Below are 22140 nucleotides of genomic sequence, written 5' to 3'. Positions count from 1 at the left end.
CCTGGCTAATTTTTTGTATTTTTAGTAGAGACGAGGTTTCACCGTATTAGCCAGGATGGTCTTGATCTCCTGACCTCGTGATCCTCCCGCCTCGGCCTCCCAAAGAACGCCCTCATTCTTTTTTTTTTTTTTTTTTTTGAGACGGAGTCTCGCTCTGTCGCCCAGGCTGGAGTGCAGTGGCGCGATCTCGGCTCCCTGCAAGCTCCGCCTCCCGGGTTCACGCCATTCTCCTGCCTCAGCCTCCCGAGCAGCTGGTATTATAGGCGTCCACCACCACGCCCGGCTAGTTTTTTGTATTTTTTAGTAGAGACGGGGTTTCACCGTGTTCGCCAGGATGGTCTCGATCTCCTGACCTCGTGATCCACCCGTCTCGGCCTCCCAAAGTGCTGGGATTACAGGCTTGAGCCACCGCGCCCGGCCAGAACGCCCTCATTCTTAAGGAAACCTGTTGCTTTTCCTCCTGACGCCATTCAACTTGTTCTCTTGCTCTCTCTCTCTCTCATTTGAGATCTGTCTTGGGAATTGTGCTTGCTTTCTTCAGGGTGCTTTTCCCATTTCTCAAAATAGTGCCAGTTAACTCTGGAAGCATGTCTGGTTGGTCAGTGACGGTGTGCTGCATGCAGGAGCGGTGTGATCCAGGAGCTGCTGCAGGTGAAAGGCCCTTCAAGCCCACAGCTCCTGGCTGTGCCCTTACTGGGTGATCCTGGTTGGGTCACTGACCCTTTCTGAGCAGGAAACCTGCTGTTAGAATAGAAGAGGGAGGGAGTCATGGCAGGCTTCCTGGAGAAGGCAGCCTGAAGCTGGCCCTTAAGGCTGAGAAGGTGGCCAGCAGGCAGAGAGATCCCACTCTGTTTTATTTAAAAACATAAAATAGGCTGGGCACGGTGGCTCACACCTGTAATCCCAGCACTTTGGGAGGCTGAGGCGGGCGGATCACAAGGTCAGGAGATGGAGACCATCCTGGCCAACATAGTGAAACTCTGAAACTCCGTCTCTACTAAAATACGAAAAAAAAAAAAATTAGCTGGGCATGGTGGCACGCGCCTGTAGTCCCAGCTACTCAGGAGGCTGAGGCAGGGGAATACTTTGAACTCAGGAGGTGGAGGTTGCAGTGAGTCGAGATCGCACCATTGCACTCCAGCCTGGCGACAGAGGGCGAGATGTCCTCTCAAAATAAATTAATCAGTAAAATAAAGGCCAGGTGTTGTGGCTCACACCTGTAATCCCATCACTTTGGGAGGCCAAGGCAGATGGATCACCTGAGGTCAGGAGTTTGAGACCAGCCTGGCCAACACGGTGAAACCCCGTCTCTACTAAAAATACAAAATTAGCTGGGAGGGGTGGCGAGTGCCTGTAATCCCAGCTACTCAGGAGACTGAAGCAGGAGAATCATCTGAACCTGGGAAGCGGAGGGTGCAGTGAGCCAAGATCACGCCATTGCACTCCAGCCTGGGTGACAAAGCAAGACTCTGTCTCAAAAAAGGAAAACATAAATAAAAATAAAATAAAATAAACTGTCCAGGCATGGCGGTTCACGCCTGTAAACCCAGCACTTTGGGAGACTTAAGTGGGCAGATCATGTGAAGTCAGGAGTTTGAGACCAGCCTGGCCAATATGGTGAAACTCCATCTCTACTAAAAATACAAAAAAAAAAAAATTAGCTGGGCGTGGTGGCGCGAGCCAGTAGTCCCAGCTACTCAGGAGGCTGAGGCAGCAGAATCCCTTGAACCCGGGAGGCAGAGGTTGCAGTGAGCTGAGATTGCGCCACTGCAGTCTAGCCTGGACAACACAGCAAGACTCCATCTCAAAACAACAACAGGCCTGGCGCGGTGGCTCATGCCTGTGGACCCAGCACTTTGGGAGGCTGAGGCGGGCGGATCACCAGGTCAGGAGATTGTGACCACCTTGGCTAACATGGTGAAACCCCGTCTCTACCAAAAATACAAAAAAAAATTAGCCGGGCATAGTGGTGGGCGCCTGTAGTCCCAGCTACTCGGGAGGCTGAGGCAGGAGAATGGCGTGAACCCGAGAGGCGGAGCTTGCAATGGGTCGAGATCGCACCACTGCACTCCAGCCTGGGCAACAGAGTGAGACTCCATCTCAAAATAAAATAAAATGAAACAAAACAACAACTGAAAACGAACAACAACAACAAAAAACTGAGGCCAGGTGTGGTGGCTCACACCTCTATTCCCAGCACTTCGGGAGGCTGAGGTGAGAGGATCACTTCAGCTCAGCAGTTCGACACCAGCTTGGACAACATAGGGAGAGAGACCCTGTTATATTGTAGAGAGACCTCCATCTCCGGCCGGGCGCGGTGGCTCAAGCCTGTAATCCCAGCACTTTGGGAGGCCGAGACGGGCGGATCACGAGGTCAGGAGATCGAGACCATCCTGGCTAACACGGTGAAACCCCGTCTCTACTAAAAAAATACAGAAAACTAGCCGGGCGTGGTGGCAGGTGCCTGTAGTCCCAGCTACTCGGGAGGCTGAGGCAGGAGAATGGCGTGAACCCGGGAGGCGGAGCTTGCAGTGAGCCGAGATCCGGCCACTGCACTCCAGCCTGGGCGACAGAGCGAGACTCCGCCTCAAAAAAAAAAAAAAAAAAAAGAGAGACCTCCATCTCCATAAGATATAAAAATAAAAATGTTAGATGTGGTGGCATCCCTGCTGTCCCAGCTACTCAGGAGGCTGAGACCAGAGGATCACTTGAGCCCAGGAGGTCAAGGCTGCAGTGAGCTGTGATCATGCCACTGCACTCCAGCCTGGGTCACAGAGCTAGACCCTATCTCTAAAAATAAATTAAATAAATAAACCTGGAGCACCCAATTTTTTTATTTAATTTTTCTTTTCATTTTACTTTTTTTTTTTTTTTTTTTTTGAGACAGAGTTTTGCTCTGGTTGCCCAGGCTAGAGTGCAATGGCGCAATCTTGGCTCACTGCAACCTCTGCCTCCCGGGTTCAAGCGATTCTCCTGCCTCAGCCTCCTGAGTAGCTGGGATTACAGGCATGTGCCACTACACCCAGCTAATATTTTGTATTTTTAGTAGAGACAAGGTTTCATCATGTTGGCCAGGCTGGTCTTGAATTCCTGACCTCAGGTGATCCACCCGCCTCGGCCTCCCAAAGTGCAGGGATTACAGGCGTGAGCCACCACGCCTGGCCTGGAGCACCCAATTTTTAAATTTAATTTTCCTTTTCTTTTTTTTGAGACAGAGTCTTCCTCTGTCACCCAAGCTGGAATGCAGTGACTTGATCATAGCTCACTATAGCCTTGACTTTCCAAGCTCAAGCAATCCTCCTGCTCCAGCCTCCCAATTAGCTGGGAGTACAGGCATGTGCCACAACACCCAGCTAATTTTGTAGAGGTAGGATCTCCCATGTTGCCCAAGCTGGTCTCCAACACCTGGGCTCAAGCGATCCTCCCTCCTTGGCCTCCCAAAATGCTTGGATTACAAGTATAAACCATCACACCCCAGCCGGAGAGCCCCCACTTGTTGCTGTGTGACCACAGGCTGATGGTGTCCTCTCTGAGCCTTAGGTGATAAATGCTGAGGAGTGAGGTGGGCCCCAGGAATTCAGACTTTCAAACAGCCTTTGGACTTGGGCCTTGGGGACATTCCAGGGGACACTTTAGTAGGGAGGAGCAGTGTGAGACAGGAGGTGGGGCTGCCGCCTCTGGGGCCCTGAGCCTAGAGTCCTTCCCACTGCATTTGGGGACTTGAGCACTTCACCAGTCCTGACTCAGTTTCCTAGTCTGTGAATGGGGGTGTGTCTCCTGGAATGTTGCACCCCTTCAATCATTCACTCATTCATTCATTATCCTCTCATGAGCATCTACTGTGTTCAGAGCGCTGAACTGTGCCCATCCTCCTGGAGCTAACTCAAGTCTAGGAGGGAAGCTTTGTCTCAGTTCCTTCCTCTAAAAAATGGAGCTTGAGGACGGGCATGGTGGCTCACGCCTATAATCCCAGGACTTTGGGAGGCTGAGGTGGGAGGATTGCTTGAGCCCCCAGGAGCTGGAGACCAACCCGGGCAACATGGTGAGAAGCCCAACCTCTACAGATAATTTAAAAATTAGCCAGGCATGGAAGTGTGTGCCTATAGTCCTAGCTATTTGTGAGGGCTTTGAGCCCAGAAGGTCCAGGCTGCAGTGAGCTGTGACCGCACTCCAGCCTGGGCATCAGAGCAAGACCTTGTATCAAAAAAAAAAAAAAAATAGTAATAAAAAGGAGGTTGGATTCCCTCTTGGCAGGGTAGGGAAGGGGCTTCAGTGCCCAGGGCAAGGTGGCTGGGTGGTGGTTTTGCGGGAGGGCCAAGGAGTGGTCCCTGGGTCTGGGCTGTAAGAGTCGGTTGCCTGGAGGCCTTGCAGGGTGGGGGCGTCACCAAAGCAAAGGCTTGGAGGGGAAAAAACAAAAGCCCCAGCCAGGCAGGTGGAGTCCCCTTGGCTGAGTTCAACCGAGGGTTCTCTGGGGAATGCGTGCATACCCAAGTGACAGCTCCGAAAACTCCCTTCCAGGGCAAAGTTCCCAAGCGCAGAAGAGAACCTGTTCACTTCTCCCCTGCTCAGCCCGCCCCCTGGCCAGCCAGTTCTACTTCCTCTTTTCCTGCTCCGCTGCTTGCTTTCTCTCTTCAGCTCCTCCCTGCCCCTCACCCCAGGCTGCTCGGCCACCTCCAACCTGCCATCTGAGGACATCCAGGCAGTCACTCATTCAACAGCGAGGAGCCCTGGGGTGGGTGTGGTGGGAAGGAGTGGGGGTGATGGAGACCCTGGGAGGGCTCGCAGCCTGGTGGGTGAGGCCCAGTTCTAAATGCCAGCTGCAAGCCTTGGTCTGAGGTAGGGAGGAAGGCGTGGTTACAGAGGCTAAAAGGTTTACCTAAAGACGGACTTTCTGGGATGGGACTTGAAGGGTGCATAGGAGAGCACCAAGAAGTGGCCGCTGCAGACAGAGGGAACCACAAGCCAGGAGGATAGGCCAGGAATGCTGCAGCCTGGGGTGGGGTGGGGCTGGAGCTCCTGTCTCTTGGCCAGCTGAGTGGAGGCCCAGTGGCAGCACAGGTCCTGCCTGGGGATCAGGTCTGCTCTGCACCCTACCTTGCTGCCTGGAGCCACCCACCCAACAGCCTCCCATCCTTGCTCTGCAGATCCGGTCCCATCCCCACCTCCCACAGCACTCCACCCAGTTCAACCTTTGAGGAACCCCCAGAACCAGCCCTCATCAACAGGCAGCAAGAAGGTCCCCCCGCCCATCGCCCCACAACGCTGGCCCGGTGAACTGTAGGGTTGGCAGGTCCTGAGACAGCTGGCAAGACGCCTGCTGCTGAAAGATACAAGGCCAGGCACAGGACAGTCCCATCCCCAGGAGACAGGGAGTATACAGGCTGGGAAAGTTTGCCCTTGCGTGGGGTGGTGATGGAGGAGGCCTAGCAAGCCTTCTGGACTGTGAACCCGTGTCTGCCACTGTGTGCTGGGCGGTGGTCTCTGCAACCTTCAAGGGAGGAGTGGGTCCCACTGACTGAGCACAGCCTTGTACCGTGAACTGGAACAAGCCGCCTCCTTCCTGGCCACAGGTTCCACGTCCTTATATGGAGTCATCTTTGCCTGTTGCAACACACACTCAATGAACACCTACTATGTGCTGCAAAGCCCCCCGAAGGCCTGAAGTGCCCCCACCTCACCACCCTTCCTATTTTTGTGTAAAAATCCAGCTTCTTGTCACCACCTCTAAGGAGGGGGAGAAGGAGGAGGGCATGTTCCTCTAGGTTGAGCTGAATACCCCTCTGTGGTCCCATGCCACTGATCACTGCATGTCCACCAGCTGGGTACATACAGTCTCTCATTCCCAGAGCAGAACGACCTTGGCCACCCGGGTCTTGTGTGCTACTCAGTGGACAGACCCAAGGCAAGAAAGGGTGACAGCGAGAGGGTCTTCCCAGGCTGGCTTTGAGCTCCTACCCCGCCCCGCCCCCAATCCTCTCTGGCACATGGAGTCTTGGTCCCCAGAGTCCCCCCGCGGTCTCCAGATGGTCTGGGAGGGCAGTTCAGCTGTGGCTGCGCAAAGCAGACATTCAATGAACGGTGGGCGCAGACCCAGGCTGTATAGACCCAGCCCCCATGCCCCGCAGTGCCTGGAGCTGCCTGGGTCACCCACTAACGCCCCAGGCCTGGTCTTGGCTGGGCGTGACTGCGTTACCCTCAGGCAGCTCCTGGGGAAAGTTTCCCGGCCGTGTAGAGCCCACCTTCCCAGGGCCGTGGCTGGGTGGGTTTGCAGCCTTCATCACAGGCCACCTCCAGCCACTGGACCGCTGGCGCCTGCCCTGTCCTGGGCAGTGTGGTCCTGAGACTTCTAAGTGGCCGCGAGCCCCCTGACTCCCTCAACACCACACTCTACCTCTCAAGCCCAAGTCTCTCTCTAGCGACCCACCCAGCCCATTTCGCTAGCTGAACCCCACAGCCAGAGGTCCCGAGACCCTGCTTTCAGGGCAGTTGCTCTGAAGTCGGCAAGGGGGAGTGACTGCCTGGCCACTCCATGCCCTCCAAGGGCTCCTTCTGCAGGAGCGCACAGCACCCAGGACCCTGGCACCCGTGCAGACCCTGGTCCACCCCACCTGGGCGCTCAGTGCCCAAGAGACGTCCACACCTAGAATGTCCCGCGGTGGGTGGGGGACCCGAGAGACGGGCAGGCCGGGGACAGGCCTGGCCATGCGGGGCCGAACCGGGCACTGCCCAGCGTGGGGTGCGGGGGCCACGGCGCGCGCCCCCAGCCCCCGGGCCCAGCACCCCAAGGCGGCCAACGCCAAAACTCTCCCTCCTCCTCTTCCTCAATCTCGCTCTCGCTCTTTTTTTTTTTCGCAAAAGGAGGGGAGAGGGGGTAAAAAAATGCTGCACTGTGCGGCGAAGCCGGTGAGTGAGCGGCGCGGGGCCAATCAGCGCGCGCCGTTCCGAAAGTTGCCTTTTATGGCTCGAGCGGCCGCGGTGGCGCCCTATAAAACCCGGCGGCGCGACGCGCCTCCACCGCCGAGACCGCGTCCGCCCCGCGAGCACAGAGCCTCGCCTTCGCCGCTTCGCCGCCCGTTCACACCCGCCGCCAGGTAAGCCCGGCCAGCCGACCCTGGTAGGCCGCTCCCGGCTCGGCCGCCTAAGGCCGCGGCCCCTTCGCCCGTGCAGAGCCGCCTGCGCCGCAGCGGGGGTCGCATGTGGGGACTGGACTGCAGTGGGAGAAGCCCCTGGGCCTCCAGAGATGTGGGGACACCCCGCTCCAGTTTGGAGGCGCGGGGCCGCGCTCGGGAGGCGCGCTCTGGGGGTGCTGCTCTCGGGACGGGGGCAGCCGGCGGGGTCTTTGTCCGAGCCGGCCTCTTGCCAGTGGGGACTGCAGGGTGGGCGCGGCGGAGCGCCCGCCAGGCTTGGTGGTGGGGGGGGGGGGCTGGGGCGCCACTGCGCCTGCGTCCTGGGGCTTGGGGCGCTAACTGTGCGTGCGCGCTGGGAATCGGCGCTAATTGCGCGTGCGCGCTGGGACTCAAGGCGCTAACTGCGCGTGCGTTCTGGGGCCCGGGGTGCCGCGGCCTGTGCTGGGGCAAGGGATGGCCCCGCCGGAAGGGGTGGGGTCGCCGCGGCTTCGGGGCGCTTGCGCGCACTTCCTGCCCGCGCCGCCCGCCGCCTGAGGGTGTGGCCGCCGCGCGCGAGCCGACCCGGCGCTATTTGAACCGAGCGGAGGCGGGGCCGGCTCCTGTTTGGGAGGGGGTGGGGGCCTGGCTTCCTGCCGCGCGCGGTGGGGACGCCTCCGACCAGTGTTTGCCTTTTATGGTAATAACGCGGCCGGCCCGGCTTCCTTTGTCCCCAATCTGGGCGCGCGCCTGCGCCCCCTGGCGGCCTAAGGCCTCGGCGCGCCGGAAGTGGGCAGGGCGGGGCCACCTCGGCTCACAGCGCTCCCGGCTTTCCCGCAGCTCACCATGGATGATGATATCGCCGCGCTCGTTGTCGACAACGGCTCCGGCATGTGCAAGGCCGGCTTCGCGGGCGACGATGCCCCCCGGGCCGTCTTCCCCTCCATCGTGGGGCGCCCCAGGCACCAGGTAGGGCAGCTGGGTGGGTGGGGCGGCCCCGGAAGCGGGCGGGAGGCGAGGGCGCTTTCTCTGCACGGCGGTCTCCGGGTTTCTGGGGTGGGGGCCTCGCCCGTGCTCAGGGCGCCTTGTTGTTTCCTTCCCAGGGCGTGATGGTGGGCATGGGTCAGAAGGATTCATATGTGGGCGATGAGGCCCAGAGCAAGAGAGGCATCCTCACCCTGAAGTACCCCATCGAGCACGGCATCGTCACCAACTGGGACGACATGGAGAAGATCTGGCACCACACCTTCTACAATGAGCTGCGTGTGGCTCCTGAGGAGCACCCCGTGCTGCTGACCGAGGCCCCCCTGAACCCCAAGGCCAACCGCGAGAAGATGACTCAGGTAAGTGGCCCGCTATCTCTTGTGGCCACCTCCCTCCTTCCTGGCCTCCCGGAGCTGCGCCCTTTCTCACTGGTTCTCTCTTCTGCCGTTCTCCGTAGGACTCTCTTCTCTGACCTGAGTCTCCTTTGGAACTCTGCAGGTTCTATTTGTTTTTTTCCGAGATGAGCTCTTTTTCTGGTGTTTGCCTCTCTGACTAGGTGTCTAAAACAGACAGTGCTGTGGGTGTAGGTACTAACACTGGCTCGTGTGACAAGCCCATGAGGCTGGTGTAAAGCGGCCTTGGAGTGTGTATTCAGTAGGTGCACAGTAGGTCTGAACAGAATCCCCATCCCAAGACCCCAGCACACTTAGCGGTGTTTCTTGCACTTCCTGCATGTCCCCCATCTCGCCTGGCTGTCCCCAGTAGCTTCCTGAGTGTGACATGGTGCATTTCTCCCTTACAGATCATGTTTGAGACCTTCAACACTCCAGCCATGTACGTGGCCATCCAGGCTGTGCTGTCCCTGTACGCCTCTGGCCGTACCACTGGCATCGTGATGGACTCCGGTGACGGGGTCACCCACACTGTGCCCATCTACGAGGGGTATGCCCTCCCCCATGCCATCCTGCGTCTGGACCTGGCTGGCCGGGACCTGACTGACTACCTCATGAAGATCCTCACTGAGCGCGGCTACAGTTTCACCACCACGGCCGAGCGGGAAATCGTGCGTGACATCAAGGAGAAGCTGTGCTATGTCGCCCTGGACTTCGAGCAGGAGATGGCCACGGCGGCTTCCAGCTCCTCCCTGGAGAAGAGCTACGAGCTGCCCGATGGCCAGGTCATCACCATTGGCAACGAGCGGTTCCGCTGCCCTGAGGCTCTCTTCCAGCCTTCTTTTCTGGGTGAGTGGAGACCCGCCTCCCGGTCCTGCCTGACCTGAGGGTCACCCTTGGGGCTGTGCTGTGGAAGCTAAGTCGGGCCCTCATTTCTTCTTCAGGCATGGAGTCCTGTGGCATCCATGAAACTACCTTCAACTCCATCATGAAGTGTGACGTGGACATCCGTAAAGACCTGTATGCCAACACAGTGCTGTCTGGTGGCACCACCATGTACCCTGGCATTGCTGACAGGATGCAGAAGGAGATTACTGCCCTGGCGCCCAGCACGATGAAAATCAAGGTGGGTGTCCTTCCAACCTGAGCTGACCTGGGCAGGTGGGCCATGGGGCCCTGTGGTGTGTGGGGAGCTATCACATCCAGAGTTCTCACTGCCTGTTCCCTTCCCTTCTCAGATTATTGCTCCTCCTGAGCGCAAGTACTCCGTGTGGATTGGCGGCTCCATCCTGGCCTCGCTGTCCACCTTCCAGCAGATGTGGATCAGCAAGCAGGAGTATGACGAGTCTGGCCCCTCCATCGTCCACCGCAAATGCTTCTAGGCGGACTGTGACTTAGTTGCGTTACACCCTTTCTTGACAAAACCTAACTTGCGCAGAAAACAAGATGAGATTGGCATGGCTTTATTTGTTTTTTTTTGTTTTGTTTTGGTTTTTTTTTTTGGCTTGACTCAGGATTTAAAAACTGGAACGGTGAAGGTGACAGCAGTCGGTTGGAGCGAGCATCCCCCAAAGTTCTACAATGTGGCCGAGGACTTTGATTGTACATTGTTTTTTTTTAATAGTCATTCCAAATATGAGATGCATTGTTACAGGAAGTCCCTCGCCCTCCTAAAAGCCACCCCACTTCTCTCTAAGGAGAATGGCCCAGTCCTCTCCCGAGTCCACACAGGGGAGGTGATAGCATTGCTTTCGTGTAAATTATGTAATGCAAAATTTTTTTAATCTTCGCCTTAATACTTTTTTATTTTGTTTTATTTTGAATGATGAGCCTTCGTGCCCCCCTTTTTTGTCCCCCAACTTGAGATGTCTGAAGGCTTTTGGTCTCCCTGGGAGTGGGTGGAGGCAGCCAGGGCTTACCTGTACACTGACTTGAGACCAGTTGAATAAAAGTGCACACCTTACAAATGAGGCCAAGCGTGACTTTGTGGCGTGACTGGGTTGTGGGCAGCAGAGGGTGAACCCTGGAGAAGGGTGGGGCGGTGGGGGCCAACTTGTCCTTACCTAGAGTGGAGGTGGGCCAAGGTCCCTTCTGCCTCAACATTGAGCACCCTTAGAGGGTGGGGGAGGTTCAGGATTCAGGTCTCTGTTCCTGCTTACTGGGGAGTTCCTGGCCTGGCTCTTCCACCCATTCCCACGTACCCTAATTTCTGTGGTACTCTGCATATGCTTGAGGTGGGAATGGGCTATTTTGGGGTGTCTGTTGGCCCAGGTGCCATTCCTCATTGGGGTTGGTTGGCACCTGCATTTCCTGGGAGTGGAACTCCCTGAGGGTCAATTTTAGGGTGGTGTTCCCTTGAGTGGGGGTGTAGTGGGTGTTCGTAGCTGCCACACCTTTTCCTTCACCATATGGGGTGTTGGCTGTCAGGGTCACCCTTGAGAGTCAGCCTGGCCCAGGCTCCCTTAGGCTGAGGAGAGGCTGGGATTCCTGCCTATTCACCCAGACTGGAGAACCTGGAATCACAGTCATGGGGCCATATCTGGTCTGCAGACAGCTCTGGTTAGCTGTGGGCTGAGGACTGGATTCTGCCTTGTGACTGGAGACTGGGTGCCATCCCGTGGCCTCGGCCAGTTTCTTTGTGACCCATGCTGCAGAGGGAGACATCCAGACTCCTGGACAGCAGGGCTTGCCTGGCACTGCAGGCAGATTCTTTTTTTATTCTTGAGCCAGGGTCTTGTGTTGCCCAGGCTGGAGTGCAATGGCACAACCTTGGCTCACTGCAGCCTCAACTTTCAGGGCTCGAGCAATTCTGCCTCAGCCTCCCAAGTAGCTGAAACTACGCAGGCACGCCCCAGCATGCCCAGCTAGTTGCAGGTCAGATTCTCATTGTTCTGCAGGGCCCTGAGTTAAATACTCTTGCAAGAAGAAACCAAGCCTGGCCTCCCTTTCCTCTGCTAGAAGCTGTGATTGACACAAGCAGAGAATGAAGAAAAGGGGGTGAGGATCCCTTGCAGGGATGCTGTTTACCCAAAACACCACCTGGTGCATAGCAGTTGTTCTGGAAATGATTCAGTCCTCCCAGGAGGCCTAGGACTGCCTCACCTGTGCACAGTGGCTGCTGGCAGAGAGGAAGGTGGTCCCCTTCCTCCTGGGTTATCTTGGAGGTCCCCTGAAGGACTGTCTGGGGCGGTTCCAGCTCTTTTGGTCTGATTTCTGCAGTGGTGAGCCCTGGGCCACCTTGGGCCACTTAAACACCCATCCATTGAGTGACCACTATATGGCAGGCCCGAGGCTGCTGAGATGACCTGGACAAGGACTCTGCCCTGGAGGAGCTGTCAGTCTGGAAATGAGGACTTCATTCGCTCATTCGTCCATCCATCCAATCACTATTTGTGCCAGGTACTGCAGGTATAGAGGAGAACCAACTAGATGTGTTCCCTGTCCTCACCAGGCACCCAGTTTAATGGGGAAGACATCACAAGCATGAAGGCAAATGAGTGTACAATGACATGCTGTGATCATGGGAAGAAAGAGCAGAGGCTTTGATAAGCACGAGCATCAGGTGATGTTCATTATGTCATTCTGGTGGTGGTCTGGCGGGTGTAGACATACTTCAAAACTTACCTAATTGGGCCTGCCGTGATGACACATGCTTGTAATCCCAGCACTTTGGGAAGCTGAGGTGGGAGGATCGCTTGAGCCCAGCAGCTCAAGGCTGCAGTGAGCTTTGATTGCACCACTGCACTGCAGCCTGGGTGACAGAACAAGACCCTGACTCTAAAAACTAAAATAGACCAGGCAGGCATGGTGGCTCCCACCTGTAATCGCAGCACTTTGGGAGACTGAGGCAGGTGGGTCATTTGAGTCCAAATGCAGGCTAGGCAGCATAATGAGATCCTGTCTCAATTTTTTTTCTTTGTCTTTTTTTTTTTTGTGATGAAGTCTCGTTCTGTCACCCAGGCTGGAGTGCAGTGGCGTGATCTTGGCTCATTGCAACCTTTGCCTCCTGGGTTCAAGCAATTCTTCTGCCTCAGTCTCCTGAGTAGCTGGGATTACAGGCATGTGCCACCACCCCTGGTTAGTTTTTGTATTTTTCGCAGAGACAGGGTTTCGCCATGTTGGCCATGCTACTCTTAAACTCCTGACCTCAGGTGACCCAACCCCTTGGCCTCCCAAAATGCTGGGATTACAGGCGTGAGCTACCACGCCCGGTGGCTGTGCACTCCTTATGAGCATCTAATGCCTGATGACCTGTCACTATCTCCCATCACCCCCAGATGGGACTGTCTAGTTGCAGGGAAAGAAGCTCAGGGCTCTCATTGATTCAATATCATGTTGAGTTGTAGAATTAGTTGATCATATATTACAATGTAATAATACTAGATAGAGTATGCGATAAGCATAATGTGCTTGAATCATTCAAAAACCATCCCCCCGCCCCCATTCATGGAAAAATTATCTTCCACAAAACTGGTCCCTGGTGCCAAAAGACTGGGGACTGCTGACATTGGTGATGCACAGCTGGGACAGCTTCACCCATAGGTTGACCAGCGACTTCAGCAGCTCCTGCTCCTTGTCAAGGAAGTCCCAGTCTTAATTTTGGGCATGGCTGCACAAGCCTCTGCTGCTGCCCCCTACTCCAAAAGAAAGGAAGAGGGCCAGAAATACAGATTTTAAAAAGCAAGGCGGCCGGGCGCGGTGGCTCAAGCCTGTAATCCCAGCACTTTGGGAGGCCGAGACGGGCGGATCACGAGGTCAGGAGATCGAGACCATCCTGGCTAACACGGTGAAACCCCGTCTCTACTAAAAAATACAAAAACTAGCCGGGCGAGGTGGCGGGCACCTGTAGTCCCAGCTACTCGGGAGGCTGAGGCCGGAGAATGGCGTGAACCTGGGAGGCAGAGCTTGCAGTGAGCTGAGATCCGGCCCCTGCACTCCAGCCTGGGTGACAGAGCGAGACTCCGTCTCAAAAAAAAAAAAAGAAAAATACAAAAATTAGCCGGGCAGCGTGACATGCACCTGTAATCCCAGCTACTCAGAGGCTGAGGCAGAAGAATCACTTGAATCTGGGAGGTGGAGGTTACAGGGAGCCAAGATTGCGCCACTGCACTCCAGCCTGGGAGACAGAGTGAGACTCCGTACCCCCGCACAAACAGCAAAGGAGCCAGGTGCAGTGTCTCATGCCTGTTATCCCAGCACTTTGGGAGACCGAGGCAGTTGGATCACGTGAGGTCAGGAGTTCGAGACCAGCCTGGCCAACATGATGAAACCCCATCTCTACTGAAAATACAAAAAATTTTCTGGGCATGGTGGCGTGCACCTGTAATCCCAGCTACTCAGGAGGCTGAGGCGGGAGAATCGCTTGAACTTGGGAGGTGGAGGCTGCAGTGAGCTGAGATTGTGCCACTGCACTCCAGCCTGGGCAACAGAGTGAGACTCCATTTCAAAAAAAAAAAAAAAAAAAGCAAAAGATCATTGAACATGGGTAGACTTGGGGATAGGGAGAAACAAGGAGAGAGAAGCTGTCACTCTTTTTCTTTTCTTGTTTTATTTTTTGTAGAGATGATGTCTTGCTATATTGCCCAGGCTGTTCTTGAACTCCTGGCCTCAAGTCATCCACTCACCTTGGCTCCCTGAAGTGCTGGGTTTGCAGGCATAAGCGATCACGTTCAGCCTATTTCATTTTTCACAATCAGAGGCTCACTCTGTCACCCAGGCTGGAGTGCAGTGCTGTGATCATAGTTCACTGTAACCTCCAACTCCTGGACTCATGCAATACTTCTGCCTCGGCCTCCCATGTAGCTGGAACTACAGATGTGTACCCCTGTGCCTGGCTAACTGGGCCATCACTCTTGAGTAGGCTTCCCCAGAGGGCTTCCTGGAGGAAGAACGCTTGAGCTGCCTCCAGAGGCCAGAGGAGTCACCTGGGGGGGTGGTGTAGCGTGTGCATCTCAGAGGCATGGATTGACTGGGGACAGAGGCCCAAAGAGGAGATACAACCTCCAAGACAGAATGGAGCATCGATTGATTGTCAAACACGTTGTCTATGTGGCTTTAGGAAGTCACATCACTGCTTATGTCCCCATTTGAGAAATGGGCATATCAGGCCGGGCGCGGTGGCTCAAGCCTGTAATCCCAGCACTTTGGGAGGCCGAGACGGGCGGATCACGAGGTCAGGAGATCGAGACCATCCTGGCTAACACAGTGAAACCCCGTCTCTACTAAAAAATACAAAAAACTAGCTGGGCGAGGTGGCAGGCGCCTGTAGTCCCAGCTACTCGGGAGGCTGAGGCAGGAGAATAGCGTGAACTCGGGAGGCGGAGCTTGCAGTGAGCTGAGATCCGGCCACTGCACTCCAGCCTGGGCAACAGAGCGAGACTCCGTCTCAAAAAAAAAAAAAAAAAAAAGAAATGGGCATATCAGTAACAACTGGAGGGGTGACGGTAGCAGGTACACTTCATCAGTCCTTTTATTTTATTTTATTATTTTATTTTACTCTTCTTGTTAGTGTTTTGAGACAGAGTCTCGCTCTGTCGCCCAGGCTGGAGTGCGGTGGTGTGATCTTGGCTCACTGCAACCTCTGCCTCTCAGGTTTAAGCAATTCTCCTGTCTCATCCTCCCTCGTAGCTAGGACTACAGGCACCACCACCACACCCAGCTAATTTTTTTTTGTACTTTTAGTAGAGATGGGGTTTCACCATGTTGGCCAGGCTGGTCTTGAACTACTAACCTCAGGTGATCCACCCGCCTTGGCCTCCCAAAGTTCTGGGATTACAGGCATGAGCCACCGTGCCCAGCTATTTTAGTTTTATTTTTAGAGATGGGATCTCGTTCTGTTGCCCAGGCTTGGTACATTGGTGTGATCGTCGCTCACTGCAGTCTTGAACTCCTGGCCTCAAGCGATCCTTCCATCTGTTGGTCTCCTAGAGGTGAGGGATTACCAGCATGAGCCACTGCACCTGGTCAACGCTTTCCTTTTATTTTATTTTTTTCTGAGACAGAGTCTCGCTCCGTCGCCCAGGCTGGAGTGCAGTGGCATGATGTCAGCTCACTGCAAGCTCCACCTCCTGGGTTCCTGCCATTCTCCTGCCTCAGTCTCCTGAGCAGCTGGGACTACAGGTGCCTGCCACCACACCTGGATAATTTTTGTTTTGTTTTGTTTTTTTTTTTGAGACGGAGTCTCGCTCTGCCACCCAGGCTGGAGTGCAGTGGCCAGATCTCAGCTCACTGCAAGCTTTGCCTCCCGGGTTCACGCCATTCTCCTGCCTCAGCCTCCGGAGTAGCTGGGACTACAGGCGCCCGCCACCTCGCCCGGCTAGTTTTTTGTATTTTTTTAGTAGAGACGGGGTTTCACCGTATTAGCCAGGATGGTCTTGATCTCCTGACCTCGTGATCCGCCCGCCTCGGCCTCCTAAAGTGCTGGGATTACAGGCTTGAGCCACCGCGCCTGGCCTGGATAATTTTTTTGTATTTTTAGGAGAGACGGGGTTTTACCACGTTAGCCAGGATGGTCTCTATCTCCTGGCCTCATGATAAGCCTGCCTCGGCCTCCTAAAGTGCTGGGATTACAGGCATGAGCCACCGCGCCTGGCCTTACCTGGCTAATTTTAAAAAATTTTTGGCCGGGCGCGGTGGCTCAAGCCTGTAATCCCAGCACTTTGGGAGGCCGAGGCGGGCGGATCACGAGGTCAGGAGATCGAGACCATCCTGGCTAACACGGTGAAACCCCGTCTCTACTAAAAAATACAAAAAACTAGCCGGGCGAGATGGCGGGCGCCTGTAGTCCCAGCTACTGGGAGGCTGAGGCAGGAGAATGGCGGTAACCCCGGGAGGCGGAGCTTGCAGTGAGCTGAGATCCGGCCACTGCACTCCAGCCTGGGCGACAGAGTGAGACTCCGTCTCAAAAAAAAAAAAAAAAAAAAATTTTTTATAGAGATGGGGGTCTCGCTATATTGCCTGGGCTGGTCTGAAACTCCTGGCCTCAAGCAATCCTCCTGCCTCCACCTTCCAAAGTACTGGGATTACAGGTATAAGCCACCTGTAATTAAATGCAACTATTTAATCAAATATGACTATTTCATTACTTAAATAATTAATTTAAAATGCATATTTAATTACTCACGGTGATGGTACACTTGATCTTAGCCAAAACGCTGAATGGTGATAACTATCCACAGTGATAAACGCCATCTAGGAATATTCTGAGGGACAATGGCAGAGGATGTAACGGAATAGTGACATGGTCTAGGGAAGGGTAGGGCTTCTGCAGAAGGGATGTGAGGAAGATGAAGAGAAATTAGCCTTGGCCGTGCACAGTAGCTCACGTCTGTAATCCCAGCACTTTGGGAGGCCGAGGCGGGTGGATCATGAGGTCAGGAGATCGAGACCATCCTGGCTAACACAGTGAAACCCCGTGCCTACTAAAAATACAAAAAATTAGCGGAGCGTGGTGGCGGGCGCCTGTAGTCCCAACTACTAGGAGGCTGAGGTGGGAGAATGGCGTGAACCCGGGAGGTGGAGTTTGCAGTGAGCTGAGATGGCGCCACTGCACTCCAGCCTGGGCGACAGAGCGAGACTCCGTCTCAAAGAAAAAAAAAAAGAAAAAAAGAAATTAGCCGGAGGTGGGGTGAGGGCCACTCAGCAAGGTGAGTAGCTCATGCAACGACCCTGAGGCCATTAGGTATGAGTGGGAGGATCCCCATGAGTGAGAAGGCCAGACATGCAGTTCAAGCCTGGCCTGGTGGCTCACACCTGTAATCCCAGCACTTTGGGAGGCTGAGATGGGTGGGTCACTTGAGGTCAGGAGTTCAAGAGCAGATTGGCCAAATGGCGAAACCCTGTCCCTACTGAAAATATAAAAATTAGCTGGGCATGGTGACAGTTGCCTATAATCCCAGCTAGTCGGGAGGCTGAGGCAGGAGAATCACTTGAACCCGGGAGGTGAAGGTTTCAGTGAGCCAAAATCGCATCATTGCACTCCACCCTGGGTGACAGTTAGACTCTGTATTGGAAAAAAAATACAAAAGTTAGCTGGGCATGGTAGCACATGCCTGTAATCCCAGCTACTCAGGAGGCAAGGCTGGAGAATTGCTTGAACCTGGGAGGCGGAGGTTGCAGTGAGCTGAGATTGCACCATAGCACTCCAGCCTGGGCGACATGAGCGAAACTCTGGTTTAAAAACAAAAATGCAGTTCCAAAAAAATTAATAGACTTTATTTTTTTAGAGCAGTTTTAGGTTCCCAACAAAACTGAATGGTGAGTGCAGGAAGTTCCCAGGTACTCGCTGTCCCCACACACCCACAGCCTTCCCCTCTATCCACACCCCCACCAGAGGGCTACATGTTACAGCTGATGAAACTGTGTTGACACAGTATCGCCCAGAGTCCACAGTTTACATTACAATTCATTTTTTTTTTTTTTTTTTTTTTTGAGACAGAGTCTCGCCCTGTCACCCAGGCTGGAGTGCAATGTCACCATCTCGGCTCACTGCAACCTCTGCCCCCTGGGTTCAAGCAATTCTCCTGTCTCAGCTTGCCAAGTAGCTGGGATTATAGGTGTGTGCCACCAAGCCTGGCTAATTTTTGTATTTTTAGTACAGACGGGGTTTCATCATGTTGACCAGGCTGGTCTTGAACTTCTGACCTCGTGATCTACCTGCCTCGGCCTCCCAAAGTGCTGGAATTACAGGCGTGAGCCACAGCGCCCAGCCTAGAATTCATTCTTGAGTTTAGAGACTAGTTTGGGCAACATAGCGGGACTCTGTCTCTTTTTAAGAAAGAGAGAAAGAGACTGGGCGTGGTGGCTCACACCTGTAATCCCAGCACTGTGGGAGGCCGAGGCAGGCAGATCACGAGGTCAGGAGATCGAGAGCATCCTGGCTAACATGGTGAAACCCCGTCTCTACAAAAAATACAAACAATTAGCTGAGCGTGGTGGCAGGTGCCTGTAGTCCCAGCTACTCGGGAGGCTGAGGCAGGAGAATGGCGTAAACCCGGCAGGCGGAACTTGCAGTGAGCTGAGATCCAGTCACTGCACTCCAGCCTGGGCGACAGAGCAAGACTCTGTCTCAAAAAAAAAAAAAAAAAAAAGAAAGAAAAAGAAAATGAAAGAAAGATAGATGATGGCAGCCAGGCACAGTGGCTTACACCTGCTGTAATCCCAGCACTTTGGGAGGCTGAGGCAGTTAGATCACCTGAGGTCAGGAGTTGGGGACCAGCCTGGCCAACATGGCGAAACCCCGTCTCTACTAAAAATACAAAAAAATTAGGTGGGTGTGGTGTCAGGTGCCTGTAATCCCAGCTACTTGGGAGGCTGAGGCAGGAGAATTAGTTGAACCCAGGAGGTGAAGGTTATAGTGAGCTAAGATCATGCCATTGCACTCTAGCTTGGGAGACAAGAATGAAACTCCATCTCAACAAAAGAAAAAGAAAAAGAAAGAAAGAAAAGAAAGATAGATGGTGGCATATGTAACCATCCTGACTAGTTTTTCTCTTGAGGGGGGTTTCACCATGTGGCCCAGGCTGGTCTCGAACTCCTGGACTCAAGTAATCTTCCCACCTCGGCCTCCCAAAGTGCTGGGATTACAGGCAAGAGCTGCTGTGCCTGGCCTCGGACCCCACTGTGGATGAATTGGAAAGGAGTGGAGAGTGGGGCAGTCACAGACCACTACCATAGCCTGCCTCATTTCCAGGCCCTGTGCCAGGCTCTCAGTGAACTCACAGGGCCTAGTACTCTGCCCCGGCCTCAGAGTCCCACTGCCCACCACAGTCAGCCAGGTGCTCCAGGGGGCTCTCACACCTTGAGCTGTGGGGACTCTGTGAGGAACTGTCACCCAGATCCAGCCTCTCCAATCCCAGAATGGCCTGTGTGAGAGTGAGAGCAGCCAGGCGCTGGCACCAACTCTGCCCCTGGGGTCTTTACACCCAACATTCAGTGGTTTTCATCTTTCTTTTTTTCTTTTTTTTTTTTTTTTGAGACGGAGTCTCACTCTGTCGCCCAAGCTGGAGTGCAGTGGCCAGATCTCAGCTCACTGCAAGCTCCGCCTCCCGGGTTCACGCCATTCTCCTGCCTCAGCCTCCCGAGTAGCTGGGACTACAGGCGCCCGCCACCTCGCCCGGCTAGTTTTTGTATTTTTTAGTAGAGACGGGGTTTCACCGTGTTCGCCAGGATGGTCTCGATCTCCTGACCTCGTGATCCGCCCGTCTCGGCCTCCCAAAGTGCTGGGATCACAGGCTTGAGCCACCGCGCCCGGCCTCAAGCGATTCTTATATCTCAGCCTCCCGAGTAGCTAGGATGACAGGTGCCCGCCATCACACCCGGCTAATTTTTGTATTTTCAGTAGAGACTAAAGTGCTGAGATTACAGGTGTGAGCCACTGCACCCGGCCTCATTGGTTTTCATGTTGAATGTTCCTGAGACTTGGGGACGCTCATGCAATGTGGGACTACTTCCTTACTAGAATTCATAATAGTATTAGTGGTTATAGCTTCCGTTGATTGAATCACTCCTCTGCACTGGACACTTAGATGCATTATCTCATTCAATTCATCGTTTATTTGGCAAACACTGATCAAGGGCCTGCTACTGCCAAGTACTGTTCTAGCGGAGGACAGAAAATAAACAGGTCAGGCTGGGCAGAGTGGCTCATGCCTGTAATCCTAGCACTTTGGGAGGTGGGAGGATCGCTTCAGCCCAGGAGTTTGAGATCAGCCTGGGCAACACAGTAAGACCCTGTCACTACAAAAAATAAACAAAATTAGCTGGACATTGTGGTGCATGCCTGTGGTCCCAGCTCCCCCTTGGGATGATGAGGTGGGAGGATTGCTTGAGTTCAGGAGCTGAGGCTGCAGAAAACCATGATTGTGCCATTGTACTCCAGCCTGGATAACACAGCAAGATCCTGTCTAGTAAAGGAAAAAAAGAGGAGAGGGGAGGGGAGTGGAGGGGAGGGGAAGGGAAGGGAAGGGAAAGGGGAAGGGAAGGACTGCTGCAATGAAAAACATATCTTTTTTTTTTTTTTTTTTTTTTTTTTTTTTTGAGATAGAGTCTTGTTCTGTCATCCAGGCTGGAGTGCAGTGGCGCGGTCTTGGCACACTGCAAACTCCGCCTCCCAGGTTCAAGCAATTCTTCTAGCCTCAGCCTCCCGAGTAGCTGTAATTACAGGCATCTGCCACTACATCTGGCTAATTTTTTAATTTTTGTAGAGATGGGGTTTCACCATGTTGGCCAGGCTGGTCTTGAACTCCTGACCTCAGGTGATCCACCCACCTTAGCCTCCCAAAGTGCTGTGATTACAGGCATGAGCCACCGAGCCCGGCCTAGAATATGGCCTTATTTGTAATGGGGTCTTTGCAGATGTAATTAGTTAAGGTGAAATCATACTGGATTGGCTGGGCACGGTGGCTCACGCCTGTAATCCCAGCACTTTGGGAGCCTGAGGTGGGCGGATCACGAGGTCAGGAGATCAAGACCATCCTGGCTAACATGGTGAAATCCCGTCTCTACTAAACAAAATACAAAAACTTAGCCAGGCATGGTGGCGGGTGCCTGTAGTCCCAGCTACTTGGGAGGCTGAGGCAGGAGAATGGCGTGAACCAGGAGGCGGAGCTTGTAGTGAGCCGAGATTGCACCACTGCACTATAGCCTGGGCGACAGAGCGAGACTCCGTCTCAAAAAAAAAAAAAAAAAAAAAAGGAAATCATACTGGATTAAGATGAGCCCTTAAATCCAACATGACTGGTGTCCTTAGAAGATGAGGAGAGGACAGAGAGAGAGACAGTGGGGAGACGGCCACCTGAAGACGGAGAAGGACGTTGGAGTAATGAGCTGCAGGCTGAGGAACTCCAAAGATTGCAGGGAACCACCCAAGCTACGAAAAAGGTTGGCATGGTGGTTCATATCTGTACTCCCAGCACTTTGGGAGGTTGAGGCAGGAGGATCACTTGAGCCCAGGAGTTCAAGACCAGCCTGGGTAACACAGCAAGACCTTGTCTCTATTTAAAAAAATATAAAATTAAAAGGAAAAAGCGAGGGAGGATCCTTTTCTAGAGCTTTTGACGGGAGCATGATCCACTGCCATCTTTATTTCCAATTTCTGGCCTCTGGAACTGTGAGAGAAGACATTTCTGCTGTTCACCCTATCCCTTTGTGATACTTGTTTAAACCAGCTCTAGAAAATGAATACACTTGCTTAGGGTCACCCCAGAAGTCAGTTCCAGTATTCAAACCCAGTTCTTTTTTCTTTCTTTCTTTTTTTTTTTTTTTTTTTTGAGACGGAGTCTCGCTTTGTCGCCCAGGCTGGAGTGTAGTGGCATGATATCGACTCACTGCAAGCTCCGTCTCCCAGGTTCACACCATTCTCCTGCCTCAGCCTCCCGAGTAGCTGGGACTACAGCGGCACCCATCACCACACTCAGCTAATTATTTGTATTTTTAGTGGAGACGGGGTTTCACTGTGTTAGCCAGGATGGTCTCTATCTCCTGACCTCGCGATCCGCCCACCTCGGCCTCCCAAAGTGCTGGGATTACTGTTTTTGTTTTTTTAATGATTTCAATATTTTATTTTATTTTTTTGAAATGGAGTCTCGCTCTGTTGCCCAGGCTGGAGTGCAATGGTACCATCTTGGCTCACTGCAACCTCCGCCTCCTGGGTTCAAGCAATT

At 53.9% G+C, this 22140-nt stretch overlaps 2 protein-coding genes across 2 annotated transcripts in view; one reads left to right on the top strand and one right to left on the bottom strand.

Annotated features, from left to right (window-relative positions):
• The window catches only part of LOC104667537 (protein PMS2CL-like), a 1213215-nt gene that overhangs the window by 683341 nt on the left and 507734 nt on the right, over positions 1-22140 (bottom strand). The gene's annotated exons all lie outside the window — the stretch shown is intronic.
• On the top strand, positions 6906-10449 carry ACTB (actin beta). The gene is made up of 6 exons (XM_030932230.1): positions 6906-7091; positions 7944-8072; positions 8207-8446; positions 8890-9328; positions 9424-9605; positions 9718-10449. The coding sequence occupies exons 2-6, from the start codon at positions 7950-7952 to the stop codon at positions 9859-9861; spliced, it is 1128 nt and encodes a 375-aa protein (XP_030788090.1). The 5' UTR covers positions 6906-7091; positions 7944-7949; the 3' UTR covers positions 9862-10449.

The sequence above is a fragment of the Rhinopithecus roxellana genome, chromosome 6 (assembly GCF_007565055.1).
Source record: "Rhinopithecus roxellana isolate Shanxi Qingling chromosome 6, ASM756505v1, whole genome shotgun sequence".
Lineage (NCBI taxonomy): Eukaryota > Metazoa > Chordata > Mammalia > Primates > Cercopithecidae > Rhinopithecus > Rhinopithecus roxellana.
The sequence above is the reverse complement of the archived record's forward strand: the minus strand, read 5'-3'. Positions and strand labels throughout refer to the sequence as shown.

What these genes read in the sequence shown, in the direction of transcription:
- ACTB (XM_030932230.1), top strand. Translation starts at nt 7,950, where the DNA reads ATGGATGATGATATCGCCGCGCTCGTTGTCGACAACGGCTCCGGCATG. An exon ending in ACCGCGAGAAGATGACTCAG is followed by an intron (nt 8,447 to 8,889) that starts GTAAGTGGCCCG and finishes TCTCCCTTACAG; the next exon opens with ATCATGTTTGAGACCTTCAA. An exon ending in CCAGCACGATGAAAATCAAG is followed by an intron (nt 9,606 to 9,717) that starts GTGGGTGTCCTT and finishes TTCCCTTCTCAG; the next exon opens with ATTATTGCTCCTCCTGAGCG.